The sequence below is a fragment of the Coloeus monedula genome (assembly GCF_965178545.1).
Source record: "Coloeus monedula genome assembly, chromosome: 40".
Classification (NCBI taxonomy): domain Eukaryota; kingdom Metazoa; phylum Chordata; class Aves; order Passeriformes; family Corvidae; genus Coloeus; species Coloeus monedula.
Window position 1 is genome coordinate 538,442 of NC_138820.1, and position 23,800 is coordinate 562,241.

The 23,800-nt window shown below is 64.6% G+C and overlaps 3 protein-coding genes across 6 annotated transcripts in view; 1 reads left to right on the top strand and 2 right to left on the bottom strand.

The window, feature by feature from the left end:
- POLR2A (RNA polymerase II subunit A) overlaps nucleotides 1-5,715 on the bottom strand; it is a 71,876-nt gene extending 66,161 nt beyond the window's left edge. For both annotated transcript variants that reach the window (XM_082300490.1, XM_082300492.1), the window contains exons 1-3: nucleotides 5,408-5,715; nucleotides 3,982-4,114; nucleotides 1,278-1,414 (exon numbers count right to left, since the gene is read on the bottom strand). In XM_082300490.1, the coding sequence (XP_082156616.1) occupies nucleotides 1,278-1,414; nucleotides 3,982-4,114; nucleotides 5,408-5,497 (360 nt within the window). In that variant the 5' untranslated portion in view covers nucleotides 5,498-5,715. The remainder of the gene's footprint in view (nucleotides 1-1,277; nucleotides 1,415-3,981; nucleotides 4,115-5,407) is intronic.
- Nucleotides 5,716-8,637: 2,922 nt separating this feature from the next.
- ZBTB4 (zinc finger and BTB domain containing 4) lies at nucleotides 8,638-20,926 on the top strand. 2 transcript variants are annotated; one of them, XM_082300522.1, is made up of 4 exons: nucleotides 8,638-8,860; nucleotides 12,823-12,903; nucleotides 14,041-14,117; nucleotides 17,092-20,926. In XM_082300522.1, exon 4 carries the CDS (start codon nucleotides 17,107-17,109, stop codon nucleotides 20,173-20,175), a length of 3,069 nt encoding a protein of 1,022 aa, XP_082156648.1. In that variant the 5' UTR covers nucleotides 8,638-8,860; nucleotides 12,823-12,903; nucleotides 14,041-14,117; nucleotides 17,092-17,106; the 3' UTR covers nucleotides 20,176-20,926. The 2 variants fall into 2 exon arrangements, with proteins under 2 accessions (XP_082156648.1, XP_082156649.1); XM_082300523.1 differs by lacking the exon at nucleotides 8,638-8,860 and adding an exon at nucleotides 9,523-9,584.
- Nucleotides 20,927-20,960: 34 nt separating this feature from the next.
- LOC309584488 (uncharacterized protein) lies at nucleotides 20,961-23,800 on the bottom strand. Of its 2 annotated transcripts, XM_082300524.1 has the most exons (3): nucleotides 22,380-23,800; nucleotides 22,282-22,348; nucleotides 20,961-22,232 (listed from the first exon to the last, which is right to left on the bottom strand). In XM_082300524.1, the coding sequence occupies exons 1-3, from the start codon at nucleotides 22,975-22,977 to the stop codon at nucleotides 21,032-21,034; spliced, it is 1,866 nt and encodes a 621-aa protein (XP_082156650.1). In that variant the 5' UTR covers nucleotides 22,978-23,800; the 3' UTR covers nucleotides 20,961-21,031. The 2 variants fall into 2 exon arrangements, with proteins under 2 accessions (XP_082156650.1, XP_082156651.1); XM_082300525.1 differs by having other exon boundaries at nucleotides 20,961-22,348; nucleotides 22,380-22,936.

Consider the following 23,800-nt stretch of genomic DNA (forward strand, 5'->3'; position numbering starts at 1 on the left):
ATTTTTGGGCTCCCCTGTGGTTTTTTTGGGGTCCCCCCGTGGTTTTTTTGGGGTCCCCTTGCGGTTTTTGGGCTCCCCCCATGGTTTTTTTGGGTCACCCTGTTGGTTTTTTGGGCTCCCCCCGTGGATTTTTTGGGGTCCCCTTGCCGTTTTTTGAGGTCCCCCCGTGGTTTTTTGGGTCCCCCCGTGGTTTTTTGGGTCCCCCCGTGGATTTTTTGGGCTCCCCCCGTGGTGATTTTGGGTCACCCTGTTGGTTTTTTGGGCTCCCCCCGTGGTTTTTTGGGTCCCCTGTGGATTTTTGGGCTCCCCCCGTGGTTTTTTGGGCTCCCCCCGTGGTTTTTTGGTCCCCCCGTGGTTTTTTGGGTCCCCCCGTGGATTTTTGGGGTCCCCCCGTGGTTTTTTTGGGGTCCCCCCGTGGTTTTTTTGGGGTCCACTTGCGGTTTTTGGGTTCCCCCCATGGTTTTTTGGGCTCCCCCCATGGTTTTTTTGGGGTCCCCTGTGGATTTTGGGTCCCCCCGTGGATTTTTGGGTCCCCCCCGTGGTTTTTTTGGGTCCCCCCCGTGGTTTTTTTGGGGTCCCCCCGTGGTTTTTTTGGGGTCCCCTTGCGGTTTTTTTGGGGTCCCCTTGCGGTTTTTTTGGGGTCCCCTTGCGGTTTTTTTGGGCTCCCCCCGTGGTTTTTTTGGGCTCCCCTGTGGATTTTGGGCTCTCCCCGTGGATTTTTTGGGCTCCCCCTGTGGTGATTTTGGGTCCCCCCGTGGTGATTTTGGGGTCCCCTGTTGTTTTTTTTGGGCTCCCCCCGTGGTTTTTTGGGTCACCCTGTTGGTTTTTTGGGCTCCCCCCGTGGATTTTTTGGGGTCCCCTTGCCGTTTTTTGAGGTCCCCCCGTGGATTTTTGGGCTCCCCTGTGGTTTTTTGGGCTCCCCCCGTGGATTTTTGGGTTCCCCCCGTGGATTTTTTGAGCTCCCCCTGTGGTTTTTTGGTTCCCCCGTGGATTTTTGGGCTCCCCCCGTGGATTTTTGGGCTCCCCCCGTGGATTTTGGGCTCCCCCCGTGGATTTTTGGGCTCCCCCCGTGGATTTTTGGGCTCCCCCCGTGGATTTTTGGGTCACCCCATGGTTTTTTTGGGCTCCCCCCATGGGTTTTTGGGCTCCCCCCGTGTTTTTTTTGAGCTCCCCCCGTGGTTTTTTGGTTCCCTCGTGGATTTTTGGGCTCCCCCTGTGGATTTTTGGGCTCCCCCCGCCATTTTTTGGGCTCCCCCCGTGGATTTTTGGGGTCTCACCGAGTCCACGAGGAGCTTGGAGCAGAAGAAGCAGACGCAGCGCAGGATTTTCATGGTTTTTCCCAGGAAGCCCACGTGGAACACGGGCTTGGCCAGCTCGATGTGGCCGAAGTGGCCCGGACACTCGGTCATGTTCCCTGGGGACACCCCCAAACCGGCTTTAGGGGGGGCTGGGATCGAGGGGAACACCCCCTCCCCCCACCCCAGGCTGGGCTTTGGGGATGGGGATGGTGGATGGGAAGGGTGGGAAGGGAGAAGCTCTGAAAAAAGGATCCTGGAAAAAGGGGAAGTGCCCCAAAAATGGGAAAAAACCCCCAAAAAATCGGGGATGTTCAGCCCAAAAAATCAGGGATATTGCCCCCCAAAAGAATGGGGATATTCCCTCAAAAAATCGGGGATATTCACCCCCAAAAGCAGGCATATTCCCCCCAAAAAATGGGGATATTCCCTCAAAAGATCGGGGATGTTCACCCCAAAAAATCGGGGATATTGCCCCAAAAAATCGGGGATATTCCCCCAAAAAATCGGGGATATTCACCCCAAAAAATCAAAGATATTCCCCCAAAAAAATGGGGAAAACGCCCCAAAAAAAAGGGGACCCTGAAAAAAGGGGAAAACCCCAAAAATCAGGGATATTCCCCCAAAAAATCGGGGATATTCCCCCCAAAAAAGAGGACCCTGAAAAAAGGGGAAAACCCCAAAAATCAGGGATATTCCCCCAAAAAATCAGGGATATTCACCCCAAAAAATCAAAGATATTCCCCCCAAAAAAATGGGGAAAACGCCCCAAAAAAAAGGGGACCCTGAAAAAAGGGGAAAACCCCAAAAATCAGGGATATTCCCCCAAAAAATCGGGGATATTCCCCCCAAAAAAGAGGACCCTGAAAAAAGGGGAAAACCCCAAAAATCAGGGATATTCCCCCAAAAAATCGGGGATATTCCCCCCAAAAAATCGGGGACCCTGAAAAAAGGGGAAAACCCCAAAAATCAGGGATATTCCCCCAAAAAATCGGGGATATTCCCCCCAAAAAAGGGGGACCCTGAAAAAACGGGAAAACCCCAAAAAATGGGGATATTCCCCCCAAAAAACAGGACCCCAAAAAAAGGGAAAAACCCCAAAAAATCAGGGATATTCCCCCAAAAAAAGGGGACCCCAAAAAAATGGGGAAATGCTCAAAAAAAGAGGAAAACCCCCCAAAAAAGGGGAAAACGCCTAAAAAAGGGGGACCCTGAAAAAAGGGAAACCCCCCAAAAATCGGGGATATTCCCCCCAAAAAAAGGCACCCCAAAACAAAGGGAAAACCCCAAAAAATGGAAACCCCAAAAAAAGGGGGAAACCCCAAAAATGCCAAAAAAAGTGAAAGACCCCAAAAAATCGGGAATATTCCCCCCAAAAAAGGGGAGTACCCCAAAAAAAGGGAAAACTCCCAAAAATTGGGGATATCCACCCAAAAAAAGGGGGAGTGTCCCAAAAAACGGAAAACCCTGAAAAAAATGGGAAACCCCCAAAAAAAAGGGAAAACCCCGAAAAATCGGGGATATTCCCCCAAAAAAGGGGGACCCCAAAAAAAGGGAAAAACCCTGAAAAAAGGGAAAACCCCCCCAAAAAAGGTTCAGGGACCTCTCTGTGAGAATTGGGGGGTTCAGGGCCCCTCCCCCTGTGAGAATTTGGGGGTCCAGGCCGCTCCCTGTGAAAATTTGGGGGTCCAAGACCCCTCTCTGTGAGAATTTTGGGGGTTCAGACCCTCCCAGTGAGGATTTTGGGGGTCCAGGCCGCTCCCTGTGAAAATTTGGGGGGCCAGGACCCTCCCAGTGAGGATTTGTGGCTCCAGACCCCTCCCTGTGAAAATTTGGGGGTTCAGGACCCTCCCCGTGAGGATTTTGGGGGTTCAGGACCCTCCCTGTGAGGATTTGGGGGTTCAGGACCCTCCCCGTGAGGATTTTGGGGGTTCAGGACCCTCCCCGTGAGGATTTGGGGGTTCAGAACCCTCCCAGTGAGGATTTGGGGGTTCAGGACCCTCCCAGTGAGGATTTGGGGGTTCAGGACCCTCCCTGTGAAAATTTGGGGGTCCAAGACCCCTCTCTGTGAGAATTTTGGGGGTTCAGGCCCCTCCCAGTGACGATTTTGGGGGTTCAGGACCCCTCCCTGTGAGGATTTTGTGGCTCCAGGCCCCTCCCTGTGAAAATTTGGGGGGCCAGGACCCTCCCAGTGAGGATTTTGGGGGTTCAGGACCCTCCCTGTGAGGATTTTGGGGGTTCAGGACCCCTCCCAGTGAGGATTTGTGGCTCCAGACCCCTCCCTGTGAAAATTTGGGGGTCCAGGACCCTCCCAGTGAGGATTTTGGGGGTTCAGGACCCTCCCCGTGAGGATTCTGGGGGTTCAGAACCCTCCCAGTGAGGATTTGGGGGTCCAGGACCCTCCCAGTGAGGATTTTGGGGGTTCAGGACCCTCCCAGTGAGGATTTTGGGGGTTCAGGACCCTCCCAGTGAGGATTTTGGGGGTTCAGGACCCTCCCAGTGAGGATTTGTGGCTCCAGACCCCTCCCTGTGAAAATTTGGGGGTTCAGGACCCTCCCAGTGAGGATTTTGTGGCTCCAGACCCCTCCCTGTGAAAATTTGGGGGTTCAGGACCCTCCCAGTGAGGATTTTGGGGGTTCAGGACCCTCCCCGTGAGGATTTTGGGGTTCAGGAGCCCCTGACTCACCAGCACAGGTCTGGCACCGCCCCGTCCTCTCGATGACGCCCTGCCGGGGGTCCATGAGCCCCCCCAGTTTGGGGCGTCCCCCCTCGGTGGTTTCGGGGTATTTGATGCCCCCCTCGGTCACCGACATCCGTTTCTGGGGGGGGGGGAAAAAGGGGAAACTGAGGCACTTGGGGACCCCTCCCCCTCTCTGATCCCCAATTCATCCCCGAGATCCCCACCCCCAAAAAAAAACCCCAAATGGGTGAGGACACCCCAAGTGACCCCTCCCTCCTCCCTTTCAATGCACCCCAAAATTCACACGGGGACCCCAAATCACCCCCTGGGCACCCCCATGGCTCTTGTGGGGTGTTCTGGGACCCCCAAATCTTTCAGGGACCCCAATAATCCTTCAAGGCAGAGCTGTGGACCCCTCATGGCCCCTTCAGGGGGTTTCTAGTGGGGAGGGAGGGGTGTTCAGGGACCCCAAAATCTCTCCAGACCCTTCCAAAGACACCCTGCCTCCCTCAGCACACAGCCAGAGACCCCAAAACCCCCTTAGGACACCCCCAAATCCTCCCAGAGCCCCTCTGAGCATTGCCAGGGATCCCCAAATCCCTCCCACAGGGACCCCAAGAACTTTGGGGCACCCTAAGAACCTCAACTCCTCTCTGCAATCGCTCCTGAGACCCCCAAGTTGCTCCAAAGAGCACCCCAGGGACACCAAAACTCCTCCAGAGCACCCCAAAACTCTTCCAGAGGCTCCTCCAGGGATCCCAAATCCCCTCCAGGGCACCCCAAAGCTCCTGGGGCACCCCCAGTGGCATTCCAGAGCACCCCAGGGTGCCTCCAGGGACCCCAAAGCGCCTCCAGGATAAACAGTGGTCCTCAGTTTCCCCCCAAAGACCTCCCTGGGATCCCCACAAGCATCCAAGGCACACTGAGCCACTCTCAGGTACCCCAAAACCCTGCCAAGACACCCCAATACCTTCTAGAGATGCCCCGGCCACATCTCAAGGACCCCAAAATTCCTCCCGGGCTCCCTGAGCCGTTCTCAGGGACTCCCAATTCCCCTCCAGGCCACCCCAATGCACTTCCAGAGGCTCCCTGGGCACTCCCAGGGGAAGCCAAAATCCCGCCAGGGACTCCTGAATCACTCTCGGGACTCTTCCAAAGGCTCCCTGGGCACCCCAAAACCTTCCAGAACTCGGTTTGTGTCCCCAAAACCCCTCGGGACCCTCTAAATCCCCCTCCGAGCTCTCCCCTCTCCCCCATTCCACCCCCCCGGGCCTGCGGGGGGCGCTGTCCCCGCCCGCCCCCCGCCCGGGGCCTCTCCGCCCCCCGCTCTCGCTGCCCCGGCGCCATTTCCCGCCGCCGCTCGCCCTCAGCCGCCGGCCCCGCTCCCGCCGCGGGCCCCGCGCTTCCGTCCGCGCCGCCCCGGCCCCGGTACCATCTCATCGGGGCTGAGGATCCCGAACTGGACTCGTTTGATGGTGCGCAGCGGGCAGGCGCTGTCGCCCGAGGGCGGCCCGCCGTGCATGGCGCCGGTGGGGCCGCGGCCTCGCGCCGCTTCGACTGCTCGGAATCGATCCCCTCACGGAGGGGCTGCGGGAGGAGTTTGAACCACCCCCCCGGGAAAACCGGGAGCTGGCCCCTCACGGAGCCCCCGGCGCGGAGCTCCCCCTTTCCCACTCCGCCGGCTCCGCGCTCACGGCGCGACTGAGCTCTGTGAGGTGCCGGCGCCGCCTTATATAGACTCGGCCCCCGCGAGCCGCCGGAGGGGGCGTGGCCGGAGCGTACCAAGCGCCTCACGGGCAAAAGAGGGGGGGCGGGGGAAAGAAACGGCGGAAAGGGGAGGGGACCGCGGGTCCCGTTACGGTTCGTGAGGGGAGCGAGGAGCGGGGAAGGCGGAGGGAAGCGGTGGCTGCTCCGTGAAGCCCTCGCAGAACGCGCCGCCGTCGGACCCCGCCCCCCCTTCCGGCACGGTGGGATAGGTTCATGAATAATTCATTTTAAAACCCCGCCCCTGGCGCCCGAGCCGTGAGGGACCGGGAGGCGGAGGGAGGTCGGCGACGGGCTGCCGGAAGTTGACGGAGACTGACGGAGATTGCCGAAGTACCGCCGGAAGTGGGCGGAGATCGACGAAGCGCTGCCGGAGAGCGACGGAATTGACCGAAGTCTGCCGGACATAACCGAATACTGACGGAAAATAACGGAAATAGACGAAACTCAGGCGGACGGTGCCGAAAGCTGCCGAAAAGTGTGCGGAAGGTGACGGAAATTACCGAAGTTCTGACGGAGGGTGCCGAAGCAAAGGCGGACGGTGCCGGAAATGGCCGAAGAACTGCTCCGGCCGCGGCCTGCTCAGCCCCGGCCTCGCCGGTCCGGCCCGGCCGCTCCCGGCACTCCCGGCCCGGCCGTGGCCGCTGGGAAAGGCCGAGGCTTTGAGGCCTGTTCCGGATGGGGTGGAGGGGGCGGCGGGGAAGGGGCTGTGGGAGGCGAGAGGAGGTTGGGGGAGTATTTAGGGGAAGGTGGAGGGGGTCAGGGGCGATCAGGGTGAGGGAGCAGGGATTTGGGGGGCAGAGGGGTCAGAGAGAGGTAATTGGAGGTAAAATTGGAGTAGGAAAAGGTATTTTGGGGCAGCAGGAGGGTGATAAGGAAAGGGAAGGGACAGAAAGAGGATTTGGGGGACAGGAAAGGGGTATTTAGGGGAAGCAGAAGTGGTTGAGGGACAATTTGGGCAAGAAAGGTGTATTTTGGAGTAGGGGGAGGGTTTGTGGGGCCATTTGGGGTCGGGGAGGGGGGATTTGAGCAGAGCAGGAGGTTTGGGGGGACAGAGAAGGGGTTGGGGGAAAATTGGGGCACGAAAGATGAATTTTGGGGCTCATTTATGGGCAAGAAGGAGGAATTTGGGGGAGTCAAATAAAAAGGCGTTTTGGGGGGTTGGAGGATATTTAGGGCAGGGATTTTAGGGCCGAGAAGGGGCAATTCGGGGAGCAGGGGGAGATTTTGAGGGGTTTTGTGAGGTTTTTTTTCCCCCCTTCCACATCACCCAAGGCCAGGGTGTCGTCGCCACCCCCACCTCCGGTGTCACCGTGTCCGCCTGTCCTTGGCGCTGACCCCAGCGGGGTTTGGGTTGTCCCCCACACACGGCAGGGTTGTACCGGCAGGGTAGGGTGACACGGTAGGGTGACACAGTAGGGTGACACAGTAGGGTGACATCGCGGGCTGCGTCACCGACACGCCCGAGGTACAACCGGACACGCGACACCGACTGACACGGCCAAAAGTACAACACAACCCCCAGCCCCGCACAGCGGGACACGATCGGTGACAGCCCCCACGGCACAGCCGGCAGCACGGTGCCACAGGGTGACACCAGGGTGACACCAGGGTGACAAACGACACCCACAAACACCCAGAGCGGGGGCTGTGCCACAGCCGGCCACGGCTGTTGTGTCCCGGCGGGTGGCGGGTCCCCGGTTGTGCCTCTGGTTGTACCCCCCACCGGGGACCACCGGTTGTGTCGCGCTGTCCCCCTGCCTGTGTCCCTCCAAAGCCTCGGTTGTACCCCCCAACTGTGTCCCCAGTTGTGTCCCACTGTCCCCCCCCCAGTTTGTCCCAGTCGTGTCCCCCTGTCCCCCCCAGTTTGTCCCAGTTCTGTCCCACTGTCCCCCAGTTATATCTCCCTGTCCCCCCCAGTTTGTCTCAGTCGTGTCCCCCTGTCACCCCCCAGTTGTGTCCCCCTGTCCCCCCCCAGTTTGTCCCAGTTGAGTCCCACTGTCCCCCCCAGTTTGTCCCACTGTCCCTCTGGTTCTGTCCCCCTGTTCCCCCCCAGTTTGTCCCAGTTGTGTCCCACTGTCCCTCTGGTTGTGTCCCCCGTCGCCCCCCCCCCAGTTTGTCCCCACTGTGTCCCCCAGTTGTGTCCCCCTGTCCCCCCAGTTTGTCCCAGTCGTGTCCCCCTGTCCCCCCCCAGTTGTGTCCCACTGTCCCTCTGGTTGTGTCCCCCTGTCCCCCCCCAGTTTGTCCCAGTTGAGTCCCACTGTCCCCCAGTTCTGTCCCTCTGTCCCACTGTCCCCCAGTTCTGTCCCACTGTTCCCCCCCAGTTTGTCCCCACTGTGTCCCCCTGTCCTCCCCCAGTTGCATCCCAGTCGTGTCCCCCTGTCCCCCCCCAGTTTGTCCCCCTGTCCCCCAGTCGTGTCCCCCTGTCCCCCCCAGTTTGTCCCCGTCGTGTCCCACTGTCCCCCCCCAGTTTGTCCCCCCTGTGTCCCACTGTCCCCCAGTCGTGTCCCACTGTCCCCCCCAGTTTGTCCCAGTTGAGTCCCACTGTCCCCCCAGTTCTGTCCCACTGTCCCCCAGTTCTGTCCCACTGTTCCCCCCCAGTTTGTCCCCACTGTGTCCCCCTGTCCTCCCCCAGTTGCATCCCAGTCGTGTCCCCCTGTCCCCCCCCAGTTTGTCCCACTGTCCCCCAGTCGTGTCCCACTGTCCCCCCCCAGTTTGTCCCCACTGTGTCCCCCTGTCCCCCCCAGTTTGTCCCACTGTCCCCCAGTCGTGTCCCCCTGTCCCCCCCCCAGTTTGTCCCAGTCGTCTCCCCCCGTCCCCCCCGTCGTGTCCCCCCCGCGTCCCCCCCGCCTGTGCCCCGCTCATGTCCCTCCGTCCCCCCCATCACGTCCCCTCATCCCCTCACCTCCCCCATCCCTCCTCCACCCCCCCTCCGGGGTGTCCCCCCCGTGTCCCCCCCGTGTCCCCCCCGTGTCCCCCCCGTGTCCCCCCCGTGTCCCCGCGCCGTGGGGCGGGGGGGTCCCTCCCTCCCTCCCACCCGGGGCCCAACGCGCCGCCTCCATCTTGTGCCGCCGCCGCCGCCGCCGCCGTCGCGACATCACCGGCCCCGGGACAGGCCCCGGTAACGACCCCCCCCCTCCACCCCCCGCCCCGAGACCCCCGCGGGGCTCCGGGACCACCCCCCCTTCCTCCTCGGGACCCCCCCCCCCACCCACGCCCCCGCCCCCGCGGGGCCCTTGCGACCCCCGGCCCCTCGCCCGGTGCTGTCACCGCGGCGCGACCCCCGCGCCCGCCGGGGGGAGGGGGGGGTGTCAGGGCGGGGGGAACGCGACCCCCAACCCCCCCCCCCGCACTGCCCTGGGTCACGCCCACCCCCTAAATACCCCCCCCGCCCCCTAAACGCCCCCCCCAAACCTCGCGAACACCCCCCAAACCCTCCCTAAACGCCGTCGCAGCACCCCCGAAGTGTCCCCCCGGGACCCCCCAAGTGCTCTGCGACCCCCCCAAAGTGCCCCGTCCCCCTTCAATACCCCCCCCCGCTGCCCCCCCGAGACCCCAAAACAGCCCCCAAAACACCCAGGACTCCACTCTGTCCCCCCCACAAATGACACCCGACACCCCCCAACCCCCCCAAGTGCTGCTGGGAGGGGGGGGTTGGACCCCGGGCGGGGGGAGGGGGTGACAAGGGTGACGCGGTGGGGGGGGGGGGGGGGGAAGGGGGGGCGGCTGCGTGTTTGTGTCGGGGTGGGGGGGTCCGAGGGGGGTGTCCGGGTGTGAGCGTGTCAGGTGTCCCCGTGCGGGCGTGAGTGTGACAGGTCGGTGTGCGCGTGGCTGTGCGTGTGCAGGTGTGTCGGGGCCGCGTGCGGCTGTTTCTGCGTGCGGGGGTTGTCTGCGCGTGTCCGCGTCCGGTTGTTTGTGCGTGTCAGGTTGTTTGTCCGTGTGGGGCCGTGCGGGTGTTTGTCGGCGTCACGGTGGCATGTTCGCGTGTTCGTCTGTGCGCAATCCATGCGTGTTGTATCCGTGTGCGGGTGTTTGTCGGTGTGAGGGTTGCCCGTGGGTTGTTGGTGGGCGCTCGCGTTGCCCCGGGCATCAAGAGCGTCGCGTCCGGTTGTTTGTCCGCGTGCGGTTGTTCCTCCGTGCGTGGCTGTGGGTCGTGTTTGTGTGTGGTTGTTTGTCTGGGTGCGATTGTTCATCCTTGTGCGGTTGTTGCTCTGTGCGTGGCTGTGGGTTGTGTTTGTGTCCGGTTGTTTGTCCGTGTGCGGTTGTTCGTCCATGCGTGGCTGTGGGTCATGTTTGTGTGCGGTTGTTCGTCCGTGCATGGGTGTGTGGGTCATGTTTGTGTGCGGTTGTTTGTCCCTGTGCGGTTGTTCATCCATGCGTGGCTCTGGGTCGTGTTTGTGTCCGGTTGTTTGTCCCTGTGCGTTTGTTCGTCTGTGTGTGGGTGTGGGTCGTGTTTGTGTCCGGTTGTTGGTCCGTGCGTGGCTGTGGGTCACGTTTGTGTCCGGTTGTTCCTCCCTGTGCGGTTGTTCGTTTGCATGAGGGTTGTGCAAGGGTTGTTTTTCCGTGTGCGGTTGTACCTCCGCATGTACAGCTGTGGTTGCGCCTCTGCCTGTCAGGTGCCCGTGTGCGGTTGTGCGCCCGCGTGGGAGCTGCGCGGGGGTTGTTCGTGCACGGTTGTGCCCGTGAGTGCCGCCTGTCCCTGTGCGGTTGTGCCTCCGCCTGTCACGTGTTTGCATGCGGCTGTGCATGCGTGTGAGGGCTGTTTGTCCATCTGCAGCCGTGTTGCGGCCGCGTGCGGTTGTTGTCCCTCTGCGTGCCGAGTGTCCCCGTGCGGTTGTGCATCCGTTCGAGGGTCGTGGGACGGGGTTGTTTGTCCGTGTGCGGGTGTTCTGCGTGTGAGCAGTTGTGTCTCTGCGTGCCGAGTGTCCCTGTGCGGTTGTGCCTCTGCGTGTGAAGCGTCTGCGTGTGTCAGGCGTCCGTGGGGGGGTTGTTTGTCCGTGTGAGGGTCGTGTGGGGGTGGTTTGAGTGCAGTTGTGCACCTGTGTGTTGCCGTGAGCATCATGTGTCCCCCCATGCGGTTGTACATCCACGTCCGGTTGTGCCGCGTGTCCCTGCGCGGGTCCGTGTCACGCCCGTGCACGGCTGTGCGTCCGTGTGTCGTTTCCGTGTGTAACCGTGCGGCCGGGTGCGGCTGTGTGTGGGTTATGGGGCTCTGTGCGTGTTGTATCCATGCGCAGTTGTGGATCCACGTGTGGTTGTGAGTGTTGTGTGTCCGTCTGTGAGGGTGTCAGGTCCACGTCTGGTTGTGTGTCTGTGTGTCTGTGTGTCCATGTGTAACTTTGTGTCTGTGTCTGGCTGTGTGTCTGTGTGCGGTTGTGTGTCCGTGTGTAACTGTGTGTCTGTGTCCAGTTGTGTGTCCCTGTCTGGCTGTGTGTCCGTGTGCGGTTGTGTGTCTGTGTGTAACTGTGTGTCTGTGTCCGGTTGTGCGTCCATGTGCAGTTCTGTGTCCGTGTCTGGTCACGTGTCCATGTATGGTTGTGTGTCCGTGTCTGGCTGTGTGTCCGTGTGTAACTCCGTGTCCACGTGCGGTTGTGTGTCCGTGTCCGGTTGTGTGTCCGTGTGCGGTTCTGTGTCCGTGTCTGGTCACGTGTCCGTGTGTAACTGTGTGTCCGTGTGCAGGTGTGCGTCCATGTCTGGTTGTGTGTCCATGTCTGGTTGTGTGTCCGTGTGCGGGTGTACCAGCTCTGTGTCCGGTTGTGTGTCCGTGTGTAACTGTGTGTCCGTGTCCGGCTGTGCGTCCATGTGCGGTTCTGTGTCCGTGTCCAGTCACGTGTCCGTGTGAACTCTGTGTGTGTGTGTGTCCGTGTGCAGTTGTGTATCCATGTGTGGTTGTGTGTCTGTGTGTGGTTGTGTGTCCGTGTGTGGTTGTGCGTCAGGTCCCTGCGTGCCCGTGCCAGCTCCGTGTCTGGTTGTACCTCATGCCTGTTGCTGGCGTGCCCGCACCGCCTGTGCTGTGCCCTGCGTGTGGCATGCGTGGGTGTGCACAGTGCGTGTTGTGTGTGTCACATGTGTGCGCTCTGCCCTCAGCTCTGTGTGTGTGTGGGCAGGTGTTGTGTGTGTGTCACACGCGTGTGCGCTCTGCTCTCAGCTCCGTGTGTGTGTGTGTGTGTGCAGGTGTTGTGTGTCCGTGTGTCTCACACGTGCACTCTGCTCTCAGCTGTCTGTGTGTGTGCAGGTGTTGTGTGTGTGTCACACGCGTGTGCGCTCTGCTCTCAGCTCCATGTGTGTGTGTGTGTGTGCAGGTGTTGTGTGTCCGTGTGTCTCACACGTGCACTCTGCTCTCAGCTGTCTGTGTGTGTGCAGGTGTTGTGTGTTTGTGTCACACGCGTGTGCTCTGCCCTCAGCTCTGTGTGTGTGTGTGTGTGTGCAGGTGTTGTGTGTGTGTCACACACGCGTGTGCGCTCTGCCCTCAGCTCTGTGTGTGTGTGTGTGTGTGCAGGTGTTGTGTGTGTGTCACATGCGTGTGCACTCTGCCCTCAGCTCTGTGTGTGTGTGCAGGTGTTGTGTGTGTGTTGCACACCTCTGGGTGTGCAGGTGTTGTGTGTGTTGCACACGCGTGTGCGCTCTGCTCTCAGCTCTGTGTGTGTGTGCAGGTGTTGTGTGTGTGTTGCACACCTCTGGGTGTGCAGGTGTTGTGTGTGTTGCACACGCGTGTGCGCTCTGCCCTCAGCTCTGTGTGTGTGTGTGCAGGTGTTGTTTGTGTGTCGCACACCTCTGTGTGTGCAGGTGTTGTGTGTTTGTGTCACACACGCGTGTGCTCTGCCCTCAGCTGTGTGTGTGTGTGTGCAGGTGTTGTGTGTGTGTTGCACACGCGTGTGCGCTCTGCCCTCAGCTCTGTGTGTGTGTGTGCAGGTGTTGTGTGTGTGTTGCACACGCGTGTGTGTTTGTGTCACACACCTGCGGGGGTCGCGTGTCCCCATCCCGCCCGTGACGCGGTGACGCTTCCGCGTCCCCTCCCCCCAAACCCCGCCCCTTCTGGCCACGCCCCCTCTGACCACGCCCTCTCTGGCTCCGCCCCCGCAGCCTCCGCCTGCTCCTTTAACACCGCCCGCGGCAGGACGGGGCCCCGTGACGTCACTCCCAGCCCAGCCAATGAGCATCCAGGTAAGCCCATGACGTCAGCGGCGCGCCCCCTCCAATTGGAGGGTATGGGCGTGGTCCCGGGGGGTGGGCGTGGCCTGGCGCTCTCTGCCGCCTGATTGGCCGCAGGTTAAAGGTGTGTCCTGGGCGGGGGAGGGGAGGGGGGAAGGGGAGGGGTCTGAGGGGGGCTGGGGGGGGGAGGGGGGGTTACCATGGCAACAGTTGGGTGACACTTCCCCCCCCCCCCCCCCGGTGACGTCGCGGACGGGACTCCGCTGTCAGGCGGCTCCGGGGGTACCGGGGGGGGGAGGGGGGGACACAGAAGGGGGGGGAGGGGTGGGTGTCGCCCCCTCCCCCCCCGGTGACACTCGGGGTGTTCCCCCGGGGGGGTCGCGGGGTCTCCTCGCGGGTTGTTCCGGGTGATGGGGGTGGGGAGGGGTTGGGGGGGCTCGGGGGCGGGGTGTAGGGGGTGGGGGTGGGGGGGGGTCCCTCCGGCTGTTTCCCCCTCCCCAAAATCCCCGGGGGGTTCCGGTTGTAGCGGCTGCGTCAGGTTGGCCCCGCCCGGGGTGTCCCCACCCCGCGTCACCCCCAGCGCGGTGCCCCTCCCCCACTCCCCCGTGTCCCCTCCCCCCCAGGTGTCACCCCCTGACCCCCCCACCACTGTCCCCACCCCCCCCGCGTGTGACACACCCCCACGACGTCACTCTGATGACGTCACACCATCCCTGACACCTCCCCCCCCCCCCCGGCTCTCCCCCTGTGTTGTCACACGCGTCCCCTCCCGGTGACGTCACACCGCCCATGACCACCCCGCCAATGACGCCACACCCCCTCGCGGTGCTGGTGACGTCATACCAGCCTGATTCCTCGCCCCTCCCCCCCAACTCCCCGGCGATGTCACTGATGTCACAATGATGTCACACCGCCCTGCCCCCCCCAAAAAAACCCCTCCATTACATCACTTCCCTGCCTGATGACATCACACCCCGACCCCAATGACGTCATCACACCTGTCCCTTTGCTGTGACAATGACGTCACACCGGACACTCCCCCTCCTCCCCCCCACTTTGTCACCCGTGTCCAGCTGTTGTCACCCCCTCCCCTGGGCACCCCCAAATCCGCCTGTTGTGACCCCTCTCTGTGCGTCCCCCCCCCTCCAGGAGGCCCGGCCGGCTGTGACCCCTCCCCGAGGACCCCCGGAGCAGCAACACCCAGTCCATGAGGGCCCCGCGCACAGGTGGGCACTGGGGGGGCACTGGGGGGGCACTGGGGAGGGTACAGGGTGGTGGGGTGGGGGGCAGGCTCTGGGCTGGCCGTGGGTCAGGCCGGGGTTGGTTGAGGTCATGGCGGGGCTGTGGGGCAGCCCCGGGGCTTGGGGGGGATGCTGTGGGTCTGGCCGTGGGTCCGGCCGTGGGGCAGCCGTGGGGCAGAGCTGTGGGTCAGGGTCAGGCTGTGGGTCTGGCTGTGGGTCAGGGTCAGGCCATGGGTCAGGGTCCGGCTGTGGGTCCGGCCATGGGTCAGCCGTGGGGCAGAGCTGTGGGTCAGGGTCGGGCTGTGGGTCCGGCCGTGGGGCAGAGCTGTGGGTCAGGGTCAGGCCATGGGTCAGGGTCAGGCTGTGGGTCCGGCCGTGGGGCAGAGCTGTGGGTCAGGGTCAGGCTGTGGGTCCAGCCATGGGGCAGAGCTGTGGGTCAGGGTCAGGCTGTGGGTCCGGCCGTGGGGCAGAGCTGTGGGTCAGGGTCAGGCTGTGGGTCCGGCCGTGGGGCAGAGCTGTGGGTCAGGGTCGGGCTGTGGGTCAGGGTTGGGCTGTGGGTCCGGCCGTGGGTCAGCCGTGGAGCAGAGCTGTGGGTCAGGGTGTGGCTGTGGGTCCGGCCATGGGTCCAGCTGTGGGTCAGCCATGGGGCAGAGCTGTGGGTCACGGTCAGAGCTGTGGGTCAGCCATGGGTCCAGCTGTGCGTCCAGCTGTGGGTCAGGGTCTGGCTGTGGGTCAGCTGTGGGTTAAGGTCCAGCTGTGGGTCCAGCTGTGGGTCCCGCTGTGGGTCAGGGTCTGGCTGTGGGTCAGCCGTGGGTCCGGCCGTGGGTCCGGCTGTGGGTCAGGGTCTGGCTGTGGGTCAGCCGTGGGTCCGGCCGTGGGTCCGGCCGTGGGTCAGGGTCCCGCTGTGGGTCAGCCGTGGGTCCGGCCGTGGGTCTGGCTGTGGGTCAGCTGTGGGTCAGGGTCCCGCTGTGGGTCCGGCTGTGGGTCCCGCTGTGGGTCAGGGTCCGGCTGTGGGTCCGGCTGTGGGTCCGGCTGTGGGTCAGCCGTGGGTCCGGCCGTGGGTCCGGCTGTGGGTCCGGCTGTGGGTCAGGGTCCGGCTGTGGGTCAGCCGTGGGTCAGGGTCCCGCTGTGGGTCAGCCGTGGGTCCGGCTGTGGGTCCGGCCGTGGGTCCGGCTGTGGGTCAGGGTCCGGCTGTGGGTCAGCCGTGGGTCCGGCCGTGGGTCCGGCTGTGGGTCAGGGTCCGGCTGTGGGTCAGCCGTGGGTCCGGCCGTGGGTCCGGCTGTGGGTCAGGGTCCGGCCGTGGGTCCGGCTGTGGGTCAGCCGTGGGTCCGGCTGTGGGTCAGGGTCCGGCCGTGGGTCCGGCTGTGGGTCAGCCGTGGGTCCGGCTGTGGGTCAGGGTCCCGCTGTGGGTCAGCCGTGGGTCCGTCCCCGATTCCCCCCGCGGTTTCCCGGTGGTTCTGCCCTTGCTCCCCCCACGGTTCTTTCCCGGTGGTTCGGTCCCGGTCCCCCCGCGCTCGCGGCGCCGCCGCCATTTTGAGCCGCCTCAGGCCGGGCAGGCCCCGACACAAAATGGCTCCGCGGGGCCGGGGGGGGGCAGCGACCCCCGGGACGGGGACAGGGGGACCCCAAAACCCCAAAGCGACCCCCGGGACGGGGACAGGGGGACCCCAAAACCCCAAAGCGACCCCGGGATGGGGACAGGGGAACCCCAAAACCCCAGAGCGACCCCCGGGATGGGGACAGGGGGACCCCAAAACCCCAGAGCGACCCCCGGGACGGGGACAGGGGGACCCCAAAACCCCAAAGCGACCCCCGGGATGGGGACAGGGGGACCCCAAAACCCCAGAGCGACCCCCGGGACGGGGACAGGGAGACCCCAAAACCCCAGAGTGACCCTCGGGCCCACAGTGACCCATGGGACAGGGGGACCCCAAAACCCCAGAGTGACCCCAGAGTGACCCCCGGGATGGGGGACAGGGGGACCCCAAAACCCCCGAGTGACCCTCGGGCCTACAGCAGCCCCCGGGACAGGGGGACCCCAAAATCCCCAAGCGACCCCTGGGACAAGGGGACCCCAAAACCCCAGAGTGACCCTCGGGACCCCCAAACCCAGAGTGACCCCAGAAACAGGGGGACCCCAAAACCCCCGAGTGACCCTCGGGTCCACAGTGACCCCCAGGACAGGGGGACCCCAAATAAGGGACTCCGATGACCCCAAATAAGGGACCCAGGTGCCTGGGTGACCCCAAATATGGGACCCAGGTGACCCCAAGTAGGGAATCCAATCATGCAGATGACCCCAATTAGTGAACCAGGTGCCTGGGTGACCCCAAATATGGGACCCAGGTGACCCCAAGTAGGGAATCCAATCATGCAGATGACCCCAATTAGTGAACCAGGTGCCTGGGTGACCCCAAATACGGGACCCAGATGTTTGGATGACCCCAAATAAGGGACTCAGATGACCCCAAATATTGAACCGGGTGTCTTGGTGACCCCAAATAAGGGACCCAGGTGCCTGGGTGACCCCAAATATGGGACCCAGGTGACCCCAAATAGTGAAGCAGGTGCCTGGGTGACTCCAAATTTGGGCCCCCAGGAGTCTGGATGACCCCAAATATGGGACTCAGGTGTCTGGGTGACCCCAAATATGGGACCCAGGTGACCCCAAGTAGGGAATCCAATCATGCAGATGACCCCAATTAGTGAACCAGGTGCCTGGATGACCCCAAATAAGGGGCCCAGATGACCCCAAATATTGAACCAGGTGTCTCGGTGACCCCAAATCGTGGCTCCGCCCACGCAGCTGACACCAGATAAAGGATTCAACCACGCAGCACACCCCAAAAAGAGCACCCAGCCATTCCCCCAGCCCCACAGAAAGTACCCAGGTGACCTCAAATCCTGACCCCCACCCACCCAGCTGACCCCAACCCTGCTGTCCCCCCCCCTCTCCCAGGTGGCCGGCGCGGGGATGGCTCCGGTCGTGGAGGTGTCGGACGCCGGGCACTGCCGGGCGCTGCTGCTGGAGCTGAACGAGCAGCGCCTGCGGGGCCAGTTCTGCGACGTCACCATCATCGCCGAGGACACCAAATTCCGCGCCCATAAGAACGTCCTGGCAGCCTCCAGCCCCTTCTTCAAGCGGGCGCTGGCCCAGGAGCCCACCTGCCCCTCGCCCGCCCAGGTGCTGGAGCTGCCGGGCGTCCAGGCCGGCGTCTTCTCGGACGTCCTCAACTTCATCTACAACTCGCGCCTGGCCGTGCCCTCGCCGGCGGCCGCGCGGGCGCTGGGGGCCGTGGGCCGGCGCCTCGGCATCCCCTCGCTGCAGGGGCTGGAGGCCGGGCCCCCGCCGCGCGACATGAACGGCACCTGGACCCCCCCTCCACCGGCGGGGCCGGCGGGGGACCCCCGCGCACCCGCGGCCCCCGTGGACCTCACCTGCCCGGCGCGGCCCGGCGAGACGGCGACCACGGGCGGGGAGACGGCACCGGGCGGGGACACGGTGACAGCGTCTCCGTCCCCGGTGTCGCCGGCGTCGCCCTCGTCGCCGGCGGCGCTGCGGTGCGGGCTGTGCGGGCGCGGCTTCAGCTCGGCGGCCGCGCTGGGCTTCCACGCCAAGCTGCACCGCGGGCGCCGCGGGCTGTGCTGCCGGCACTGCGGCAAGAGCTTCATCCACGTCAAGCGCCTGCAGACGCACGAGGTCGGCTGTCGAGACGGCGACGGCGACGCTGCCGCCGCCGCCGCCGCCGCCGCCACCACCACCGCAACCGGCGCCGTCACCGCCGGCGCCGTCACCACCACCACCGCCACCACCACCACCGCGGCCAGCACGGCGGCGCCGAAAGCGGCCAAGAAGGCGCTGCTGCTGCGTCACCGCGCGCTGGAGCCCGGCGCGGAGCAGGAGCCGCTGGTGAAGGTGGTGGACGGGCAGGTGCTGTACCTGTGCGGCGTGTGCCAGCGCTCCTACATGACGCTGTCCAGCCTGAAGCGCCACGCCAACGTCCACTCGTGGCGCCGCAAGTACCCGTGCCGCTACTGCGACAAGGTCTTCGCGCTGGCCGAGTACCGCACCAAGCACGAGGTGTGGCACACGGGCGAGCGCCGCTACCAGTGCATCTTCTGCTGGGACACCTTCGTCACCTACTACAACCTCAAGACGCACCAAAAAGCCTTCCACGGCATCAGCCCGGGGCTCATCGCCTCCGAGAAGACGCCCAACGGCGGCTACCGGCCCAAGCTCAACGCGCTCAAGCTCTACCGCCTGCTGCCCATGCGGGCGCACAAGCGGCCCTACAAGACCTACAGCCAAGGCGCGGTGCCCGACGGGGCCGTGCTACCGCCGGCCACGCCGGGGGATGCCGCCGTCACCGCCTACCCCGCGCCGCGGCCGGAGCCCGCTTCGGTCATCGCCTACGGCCGCGCGGCGCCTTCGGTCATCGTGCGGGGCGGCGGCGGCAGCGGTGCCGCGTCGGTCATCGCCTACAACGGCCGGGCCGGCGAGGAACCGCCGGGGCTGCCCGAGGGGCCGGCGGCGGCACCGGTGACGCCGGCAGTGCCCATCAAGAAGCAGGTGCTGCGCGATTACATCGAGGCCCAGCGCGCGGCCGCGGCGGCCACCGAGGGCACCACGGCCGCGGCCACCACCCCTCAAAACCCCTCCGCGGGCAGCGGTGCCGGTGGCGGCAGCACCGGTGGCGGTCGCACCATGACCTACGTGGCCAAGCCGGCGTACGCGGGCTCGGCGGCGGGCGAGGGGCTGTGCCAGATCACCGTGCGCATCGGCGAGGAGGCCATCGTCAAACGCCGCATCTCCGGCACCGACCTGCGCGGCGACGGCGGCGGCGACGGTGACACCCACCGCGGGGACAATGACAACGACAGCGACGCCGAGGACCGGCTCTGGCGGCCCTACTACTCCTACAAGCCCAAAAAGAAGGCGGCCGGCGGCACCGGGACCCCCGGAGGTGGTGGCACCGGTGGCACCGGGACTCCCGGGGCCAAGAAGCCGCGCTGGCGGCGCAAGCTGCGCTCGCTGCGCCGGGCGCCGGGCGACGACGGCGACAACGACAACGGCGAGCGCCGCGCCGCTGCCGGTGGCCCACGGGAGCCCGGGGATGCCCCGCGGCGCCGTGAGCGGCACCACCCGTGCCGGGCGTGCGGGAAGAGCTTCCCGGCGTTGCGGAAGCTGCGCAAGCACCAGCGGCTACACGAAGCCGCCGCCGCCGCTGCCGCGGTGCCGCCGCTCGCCCCGGGAACGGCCCCCGCGGGCCGCGTGGGGCGGCGACCGTCGCTGCGCTTCACCTGCCCCACCTGCGCCAAGGTGTGCAAGACGGCGGCCGCGCTCAGCCGCCACGCGCAGCGGCACCGCCAGCGCTCGCCCGGATCGCCGCCGAGGTCGCCACCACCGACGAGGTCGCCACCACCGACGAGGTCGCCACCGCCGACGAGGTCGCCACCACCACCGCGGTCGCCACCGAGGTCACCGCGCTCACCGGCCCCCGCCACGGTCATCGCCTACACGCCGCCGGCCGCGGGCAGGGAGGAAGGCCCGGCGGATAAAGGGGGGGTCCCGCCGTCCCCGGGGCTCGCCAACGCGGCGCCGCCAGCCGCGGGTGACGCCGGGGGGGCTACCGGGGGTACCACCGGGGTTGCCGCGGGCGGGGACGGCGCCGGGGGGTTCCCGGTGCAGGAGCAGCCGCTGGCGCTGCTGTGCCGGGCCGGGGGAGGGGACCCCGAGCTTGGGGACGGCTCCGGGGTGCCGGGGACACCGAGGGGGGGTCCCCGCGTCCCTCCGGCCCCCGCCGCGTTCCCGTTGTCTTTCGGGCCCCGCTTGGTGGCCGCGTACCCCTTCCCCTTTCCCCTCCCCCTCGCCCTCGTCCTCCCCGACCCCGAGCGCGGCTTCCTGGCGGGGGGAGGGGCCGGGGGCTCCGGGGGGGGGGCTCCCCCCGCGCCCCTCCCCCCCAGCACGGCCCCCACCCCCCCCAGTTTCGGCTTCCCCGGTGGGGGAGGGGAGAGGCCCCGGAAAGCGGGGGGGGGCACCTGAGGGGTGGGGGAGGGGAGGGGGAGGGGCGGGGGGGGGGGAGGGGCTCTGGAGGAGATTTTGGGGGGGTCCCTGCCCCATATTGGGGAGGGGGCTGGAGGACGGGGGGGGGTCCCATAGAAATTGGGGGGCCCCGTAGAAGAGGGAAGGTCCCCCCCCCCATGAATTTTGGGGGGGAGGGTCCCATAGAAATTGGGGGTCCCCACAAATGGTTGTGGACCCCATAGAAGGTGAGGGTGGGGGTCCCATCGAGGTTTGTGGGCCCCATAGAAATTGGGGGGGGGGCCCCATAGAGGTTTTGGGGTGACCCCATCGGGTTTGGAGGTCCCTTAGGAGGCTGCGAGGCCCCATAAAATTTGGGGATCCCATAAAATTTGGGGTTCCCCATAAAATTTGAGGGGGGGGCGGGGGGCCCAGAGAGGTTTATGGGCCCCATAGAATTTGAGGGACCCCATAGAAGTTTTGGTGGGGGTCCCCAAAAATTTGAAGTGAGGGGGTGGAGGGCACCGGTGATGGGGAGACCCCCAGAAGTTTGGGAGAGGGGACTGGGGAGGGGACACAGGGACCAGTACGAGACTGGGGAGGGGGGCACTGGGGATACTGGGAGGTGGGGGAGGGGCTTCCAGTCACCCCCAAACTGGGGGGGAGGGGTTTGGCCTCCCCCCCCCATGCACAGGGACCCCCCCAAAATAGCAAAGACCCCCCCCCACCCCCCGCCAGGATATTGGGGACCCCCTCCCCCCAATTTAGGGCAGCCCCTCCCCCCCCTCCAGAGCGAGGCCCCCCCCCCCCAAATATTCGGGGCCCGCCCCTCCCCCCCCACCCCCGCAGCGTTTTTGCACCCCCAAAGGGGCCCCCCTCACTTCAGGGGCCCCTCCCCCTCCCCTCCCCTCCCCCCCCTCCGGAGTCGGGGCCCCCCCACTATCCCGGGCCCCCCCCCCCCAAAATCCCAAATCCCCTCCCCTCCCCCCCCCTTTGGCACCTTATCGGCATCGCAGCGACATTCCAGCACCCAGACCCCCGGGGGGGGGCGAGTGTGCAACGGGGGGGGGGCCGGGCGTGCAAGGGGGGGCCTGGTGCCCTGGGGAGGGGCCGGGTGCTGGTGCGAGTGTGCAAAAGAGGGGCCTGGTGCAATGGGGGGGCGTGCAAAGGAGCGTCCCGGTGCGGCTGTGAGCGTGCAAGGGGGAGCCCTGTGCAAGGGAAGGGTCCTCGTGCGGCTGTGGGTGTGCAAGGGGTGTTCTTGTGCGGCTGTGAGTGTGCAAAGGGTGTCCTTGTGCAGCTGTGAGTGTGCAAACAAGGTCCTCGTGCAACTGTGAGCGTGCAAGGGGGGAGCCCTGTGCAAGGGAAGGGTCCTCGTGCGGCTGTGAGTGTGCAAGGGGTGTCCTTGTGCAGCTGTGAGCGTGCAAACTGGGTCCTCGTGCAACTGTGAGTGTGCAAGGGGTGTTCTTGTGCGGCTGTGAGCGTGCAAGGGGGAGCCCTGTGCAAGGGAAGGGTCCTCGTGCGGCTGTGGGTGTGCAAGGGGTGTTCTTGTGCAGCTGTGAGTGTGCAAAGGGTGTCCTTGAGCAGCTGTGAGTGTGCAAAGGGTGGCCTCGTGCAACTGTGAGTGTGCAAGGGGGAGCCCTGTGCAAGGGAAGGGTCCTCGTGCGGCTGTGGGTGTGCAAGGGGTGTTCTTGTGCAGCTGTGAGTGTGCAAAGGGTGTCCTTGTGCAACTGTGAGTGTGCAAACAAGGTCCTCGTGCAACTGTGAGCGTGCAAGGGCTGTCCCTGAGCAGCTGTGAGTGTGCAAAGAGTGGCCTCGTGCAACTGTGGGTGTGCAAACAAGGTCCTCGTGCAACTGTGAGCGTGCAAGGGGGGATCCCTGTGCAAGGGAAGGGTCCTCGTGCGGCTGTGAGCGTGCAAGGGCTGTCCCTGAGCAGCTGTGAGTGTGCAAATGGGGTCCTCGTGCAGCTGTGAGCGTGCAAGGGGGAGCCCTGTGCAAGGGAAGGGTCCTCGTGCGGCTGTGAGCGTGCAAGGGCTGTCCCTGAGCAGCTGTGAGTGTGCAAAGGGTGGCCTCGTGCAACTGTGAGTGTGCAAGGGGGGATCCCTGTGCAAGGGAAGGGTCCTCGTGCAGCTGTGTGTGCAAGGGGTGTTCTTGTGCAGCTGTGAGTGTGCAAGGGCTGTCCCTGAGCAGCTGTGAGTGTGCAAGGGGTGTCCCCAAGCAGCTGTGACTGTGCAAGGGGGATCCTCGTCCAGCGGTGCGTGTGCAAACAGGGTCCTCGTGCAACGGCGAGTGTGCAAACAGCTCCCCGTGCACCCCTGAGCGTGCAAGGCCCTCCCTCGTGCAAGGCCCCGCCCTTCCACGCCGCCCTCGTGCGACGCACGGCGCCGGGGACGATCCTTGTGCCCCAACCCCCCCCCCTTGCACACCCCCGCCACCCCCCCGTGCCTCACACGAGTGTGCAAGGCCCCCCCTCCGCGCTCCGCCGTCACACTCACGCTCACGCTCACGCTCACGCACCGGGCGGGCCTCGCACGAGGGCGGGGGGGGGGGGGGGGAGGGGCGTCCTTGCACGGGGACGGGCCCGGCGTGACCCCTCCGCCGTCCTCGTGCAAGGGGAGGAATTGTGCAAGGGATGATCTCGTGTGCAAGGATTGTCCTCGTGCAAGGCCCCGCTCTGGCACCAGGAGCATCCTCGTGCGAGGACGACCCTCGTGCAAGGCCCAGCCTCGTGTGAGAGATGTCCTCGTGCAAGGATTGTGCTCGTGCAAGGGACCATCCTGTGTGAGGCCCATCCTCGTGCAAGGGAAGGAATCGTGTGAGGCCCATCCTTGTGCAAGGATTGTGCTCGTGCAAGGATTGTCCTCGTGCAAGGGATCATCCCGTGTAAGGCCCATCCTCGTGCAAGGATTGTTCTCGTGCAAGGGAAGGAATCGTGTGAGGCCCATCCTTGTGCAAGGATTGTTCTCGTGCAAGGGAAGGAATCGTGTGAGGCCCATCCTTGTGCAAGGCCCATCCTCGTGTGAGAGATGTCCTCGTGCAAGGATTGTGCTCGTGCAAGGCCCAGCCTCGTGCAAAGACCATCCTCGTGCAAGGGAAGGAATCGTGTGAGGCCCATCCTTGTGCAAGGATTGTCCTCGTGCAAGGGAAGGAATCGTGCAAGGCCCATCCTCGTGCAAGGATTGTTCTCGTGCAAGGGACCATCCTGTGTGAGGCCCATCCTCGTGCAAAGACCATCCTCGTGCAAGGGATCATCCCGTGTAAGGCCCATCCTCGTGCAAAGACCATCCTCGTGCAAGGCCCATCCTCGTGTGAGAGATGTCCTCGTGCAAGGATTGTCCTCGTGCAAGGGACCATCCTGTGTGAGGCCCATCCTCGTGCAAGGGATCATCCCGTGTAAGGCCCATCCTTGTGCAAGGATTGTCCTCGTGCAAGGCCCATCCTCGTGTGAGAGATGTCCTCGTGCAAGGATTGTCCTCGTGCAAGGGACCATCCTGTGTGAGGCCCATCCTCGTGCAAGGGATCATCCCGTGTAAGGCCCATCCTTGTGCAAGGATTGTCCTCGTGCAAGGCCCATCCTCGTGTGAGAGATGTCCTCGTGCAAGGATTGTCCTCGTGCAAGGGACCATCCTGTGTGAGGCCCATCCTCGTG

Coding starts and splice junctions, on each gene's coding strand:
- LOC309584488 (XM_082300524.1), bottom strand. CDS start 22,977: ATGGGCCTCACACGATTCCTTCCCTTGCACGAGGATGGGCCTCACACA. Junction 22,349..22,379: donor ACGAGGATCCCCCTTGCACA/GTCACAGCTGCT, acceptor ACCCCTTGCACA/CTCACAGCTGCTCAGGGACA. Junction 22,233..22,281: donor AACACCCCTTGCACACACAG/CTGCACGAGGAC, acceptor TTGCACACTCAC/AGTTGCACGAGGCCACCCTT.
- ZBTB4 (XM_082300522.1), top strand. CDS start 17,107: ATGGCTCCGGTCGTGGAGGTGTCGGACGCCGGGCACTGCCGGGCGCTG.